General features: G+C 32.0%; 1 protein-coding gene across 1 annotated transcript in view; it reads right to left on the reverse strand.

Moving 5' to 3' along the window:
* The window catches only part of LOC117119574, a 40,773-nt gene extending 38,608 nt beyond the window's left edge, over nt 1-2,165 (reverse strand). The window contains exon 1 of the mRNA XM_033264402.1: nt 2,013-2,165. Within this exon, the coding sequence (XP_033120293.1) occupies nt 2,013-2,155 (143 nt within the window). The 5' untranslated portion in view covers nt 2,156-2,165. The remainder of the gene's footprint in view (nt 1-2,012) is intronic.
* Nucleotides 2,166-5,357: the final 3,192 nt, after the last annotated feature.

Genomic DNA, 5,357 nt, shown 5'->3' on the forward strand with positions numbered 1-5,357 from the left:
TCGAGGTTTTCCCCTCTTGAAAACAGTCAGGTAAATTTTTCTCATTTTGTATTTTATGTATGTATTCATACATAAACAAATGAGTAGTTGCATGCGTATTCTTTTTGCTATAAATCGATAAATCCCAAAAAGAAAGGGTGGTCCAGGGGTTCTCCCCCTTAAAAGTTTTGATTCCTAGATGGCGGGAAATGAGCTTTCCCGACATTTGAAATGTGTTTTAATGACTTTTATGTTGTTCAAAATTCTAATTCTCTTAATGTAACAAAAGAAAAAAAAAAAAAAAAAAAAAAAAAAAAAAAAAAATTACACCCTCAAGAAAGGAGGTGATGTAAGAGTGTACACGTTAAAGTACAATCAATCAAGGAACATTTTAAATCATTCAAAAAATTGTGTATTCTGAGATTACGTATTGTCCTGATCTGCGCTAATAATTTTCCAAAAACTATCGATGCTTGGTTAAACGAGTCCTGGGATTATTATTAATTTATTCTTTAACTTAGCTTCTTTAAATTAATTGCTACCGTATCGTACTTAAAATGGCTTCATTGTATAGATAATTTCCAAATACTAGGACCAAGACAAGATACAGAACGACCGAGAGTTTCGTAGCCTTGTTTATAAGGGAAGCAACCACAATCGGTAATATTTATATTGCCACACCTATGATATTTTTTATATTTATGATAACATGAATTAGTTTGACCCGTAAAACTGACCATCAAAAAAAAAAGAATCTAAATTAATTGTATGTGTACTGTTAAACTATTCGATCGACAAACAAATTGATTGTGTCATGTGTTAACATTGATTATTACAATTGTGTAAATATGCACGACAATAAACCTTCATTCTATTAGAAACCACAGCTGCAGTATGTTTGAATAGTTTTGTGTGGTTGCGTCTACCTATAATAACGAGGTATCTACCAATTTGGCGACAAAGATGGTCGTTAATCATCAATGTATGGCCGCTAATATAAGTCATCCTCTCCTTGGAGGAGAGGCTGGTTAAAGGTAAGTTGAATTGGAAAAAAAAAGTTTTTCACAATAATCAACGTGCCATTAATAGTTAGAAAGTAAAGATCCTTTCAACAAGTATTTGATAAACATAAATTTCTTTTTGATGGCGAGTTGGGGCATGTAAAGCATATTAAAGGTAATTGCCTAAGGATGATTCAAAACCTATAATCAGCAAACCATTAGGGTTCAGAATGCTTTGAGGAATGAAGCCAATAGGCTAGTGGGATAGCTACAATAAGAAGGAAAGATGGGTCTGTTAGGTTATGTGAAAATTACAAACCACTATCAACCCAGTACTACAGTCTGTCGACCCACCTAATATAAATGTTGAGGATATTTTGACCACTCTCGTAGGGGGAGAAAGTTTTACTAATTAGATTTGGCGCAAGCCTACAATTTGTTTGTTTGTCTTTGAACAGCCTACACTCCGCAGTTTTGATCAAGAACTCGTAAACTTAGTCACAATGATCCGTGAACAAAGTGGTCACTAAGGAAGTGATTACATTTTAAAGGGTCAAGGGCAAAGCTTAAGGTCATAATCGACGAAAACCTTCTTGATATTTACATTAGCCTAAGTAAACAATTTCTATCAGAAACTTGGTCACAATGTTGTATTACCAGCAATCTAAAAGTGATTAAATTTTAAAGGTCATGATCAAAGGTCAAGGCCACAACTAACGAAAAAAACACTTTGACGTCACATTTAAGCAAAATAACACAAAAATTTTCATGAAAAAAACATGCGTGAGAAATATATACAGAGAAATAAGAGGAAGGCAGAGGTATATACTCTCGGAGTGTGCTTTACCTTTTATTAGCTCTACATCATTACGTCTGTCCAAAACAACAAGAGGAAAAGAGAAAGAAAGACGTTTCACAACCTCAAAACCTAGCAGCACTGCTACGCTACCATGCTCGCATTTATTTATTTATTTACTTACTCATTTATTTATTTGTATCTACTAGGTCTGTTATAGATTTTTGAAAACTTACAACACTGTCAGGGATCTTAATCCACAGAAATGCTTTCTTGAAATTGATTGTATTTCATTTTTGCCTATAAACAACAGCCGCAGCGAATGGGGAAACACGTTTCTATTTTGTTGTGAGCTCAGATCGATACGGTTCAGACTCATACTTCTGGAAATAGATAATAATAATAATAATAATAATAATAACTAGATTTTAACTCTTCACTGATGACGAGTTAGGTGGTGATTTAAGCATATATAGATTCTGACGCATGCGTACGCACACGTTATCAATTCAATTCAATTTCAATTAACATTTATTCAATTAATTAATAAAATACATAAAATGATAAATAAAGTGGACAACATTAAAATTAATTAATTAGGATAAAAAATAGAAGCAAAGCTTGTTTCAATTTGATCCCGACAAGACAAAAAAAAGTTAAAAAAAACTAATAACAATAAATGCATATCAAGTATATATACATTTAAATATATATATACACACATATATTATATGCATGCGTGCATATATATGTACACATATACATACACATGTATACACACACACACGTACACAAACACATACATACACACAAATACACATACACACAAACATACGTAAACACACACACACCACATAATTCACACAGAATATACATACTAAAATAATTCGATAAAGTTAAGATTTTGTACATTTCTAATTAATATTTCTTCATCTGCTTTCTAAAATTATGGGCTCTATTGCAATTTTTAAACTTAACATGAGTGTCATTCCTTAATTTCGGTCCGTTTACAGAAATTAAAAAAATGGCTTTTAGTTAGTCTTACAAAAGGAACGTAAAGTGAGTTTGAATTTTTAAAATAATAACTGTGTGTAGGTTTATAATCATGAAATAAACCTAATATAGATGTTGGGAGTTGACCTTTTATGTATTGAAGCATAAAAGAAGTAACTTGTAATTTGTTTAGATCCATACTTTTTAATATATTTAGTTTTTTAAACATAGGTTCAGAAGACGATGCAAATGAAGCTAAATAAATAATTCTGACAACTGTAGGAGTACCATGACGTCATCAAACATGCAAACCCTGCTCCTGGAATTCCAGTTGTTGAGAGGATTGATGCTGATAATCAACTTTTCATTTCATGGAAGGACAGAGCAAACACAAAAAAGGTAACACTAATGTCTTCTGTGCATAATTCTTTGACTTTTCAGTGGCGGACAAGGGAAAAACATGGACCAAATTTTCGTGAAGTTACCAAGCCGTGTGCCATTGAACTTTACACACAATACATGGGAGGGGTAGACAAGGCTGACAGATTGATTTGGACACGTCTTCATATTCACAGGAGCCTCAAATGGTGGAAGAAAGTATTCATTTACCTTATAGAGGTAAGTTGGATTAATGCTTTGATTATTGCTTTGATTATTTACAGGTCTTTCAGTGCTGGTCAGCGAGTAAGCGCCGATCATCTACGTCTCGAGCTTATAAACAGCCTGCTCGAAACATACACACGACCTTCATCTCATCCAGGGAGGAGATCAGTGGGTCCACCAACACGGCTAACTGAAAGACATTTTCCAGCCTTCAGCCAAAAGAAGACACCAGCTGGAAGGCAATCCAAACCTGACTGCGTAGTGTGTTCAAATAGGAATGTGAAGCGCCATCAAACCGACTGCATGTGTAAGGAATGTGACCTGCCGATGTGCGCCATACCATGCTTTGCCCGCTACCACACTCTCGTCAATTACAAAGTAGATTGCACCACAGAGTACCACCACTAAACTGTGAGTATTTCAAATGTATGTAAATATTCAATTAATTCAAAATAATATAATTGAATATGTTTATGTTTATTTGCTTTTTTTTCTCTAAGCCGATTGCACATGGACTACCACTACTAAATTGTATTTCAAAGTAAGTATAACAGTAAGAATAAGATAATTAGTTAGTTTGAATATGTTTTTGTTTGTATACCATTCTTATGTAAATTGCAATGCTTGTGTTTCTATTTTTTTTGGTCTGAAGGGGCGCATAACATGTGCCACCTGTTCCTCACTATAATCATCAACCTTGACGTGGTAGTGGGGCTTGTGTGTCTCTAATCAGCTGGAGGCCAGACTAATGATGATCAAAACTTTATCATATATCATTGTATATGTATTATTTCAACACATCTATCATAATAAATACACAAATAAATGTTTTCTCTAGACTGACAAAAAAACGAACAAAAAATTGTTTCATTTTTACTACTTTTTCTTCAGTTTTCATATATATATATATAAAATTATAAAAATATGATCTATATACCAAAAGATAGAAAATTTAATAAGGAACAATGCTATATATCATTTTTATGTATTTTGTATGGATACATGTGTTGAAATAATAGATATAAAAATGTCTACTCTAAACTGTCCAACAAAATCCGAACAAAAATTGTTTCATATTTTACTACATATTTATTCACAGTTGAAATACACTAAAATATATCATAAAAATATCATTTATATACCAAAAGATAGCAAATTTAATAAGGAACATTTGTTTTTTTAAACATTTTTCTCTAAACTCAACAGAAAGTGACAAAAAACTCAGTTGAAGTGAGCAATCTCTAAAAACATCAAAAAAGTGCAGTTCTGAAAATTAATCCGGTTATGAAACTATAGTATTATCAGGAAATTCGTAGGCTAAGGGTTAAGTAATTTATCCAGAGGTTCGAAGAATAGTCACAGGCCCATACTAAGTTACAATACTGCAAATAAGGAAGAATAAGAGAATTGTATAAAGTAATTAAAGTGTTGCGTAGGAAGAACTTAAGTTTGTTTATTATGCCTATTTATTTGGACATTTTGCTTGCAACATAATTTTGGTGTAATTTCCAACTTAAATTTTTATCGATGAATACTCCTAAAAACGAAGTATTAGATTTACGTTCTATATGATTTTCATTAAAAATAATGCTGAAGTTTGAAAAAATTACTTTCTTATGGTGTGAATGAAATAAAATATAGTTAGTCTTTTGAATATTAATTAGAAGCTTATTTGCATTGAACCAAGAACCAATTTTTTGAACTCATTATTAAACCTATTGAACAAAAGATTGAGGTCTTCATTTGAATTAAAAAAAAAAAACCCGTTGTATCATCGGCAAAGGATACCAACTGGAGGGTGTCACTAATTCTACACATATATTAAGTAAAGTAACGGCCTCATATTATATACTGGGATTTTTTTTTTGTCTTTCGTGGGAGTCACCCACCTTTATTGTCACTCTTTTTTTCAATTGTTTTCATTCATTTTTCCATCTTTAATCTATATTACATTTCAAATAAAATACGGGTAACTAATATATACA

Source organism: Anneissia japonica, unplaced genomic scaffold (assembly GCF_011630105.1).
Source record: "Anneissia japonica isolate Jap-2015-1 unplaced genomic scaffold, ASM1163010v1 scaffold288234_len121902_cov118, whole genome shotgun sequence".
Lineage (NCBI taxonomy): Eukaryota > Metazoa > Echinodermata > Crinoidea > Comatulida > Comatulidae > Anneissia > Anneissia japonica.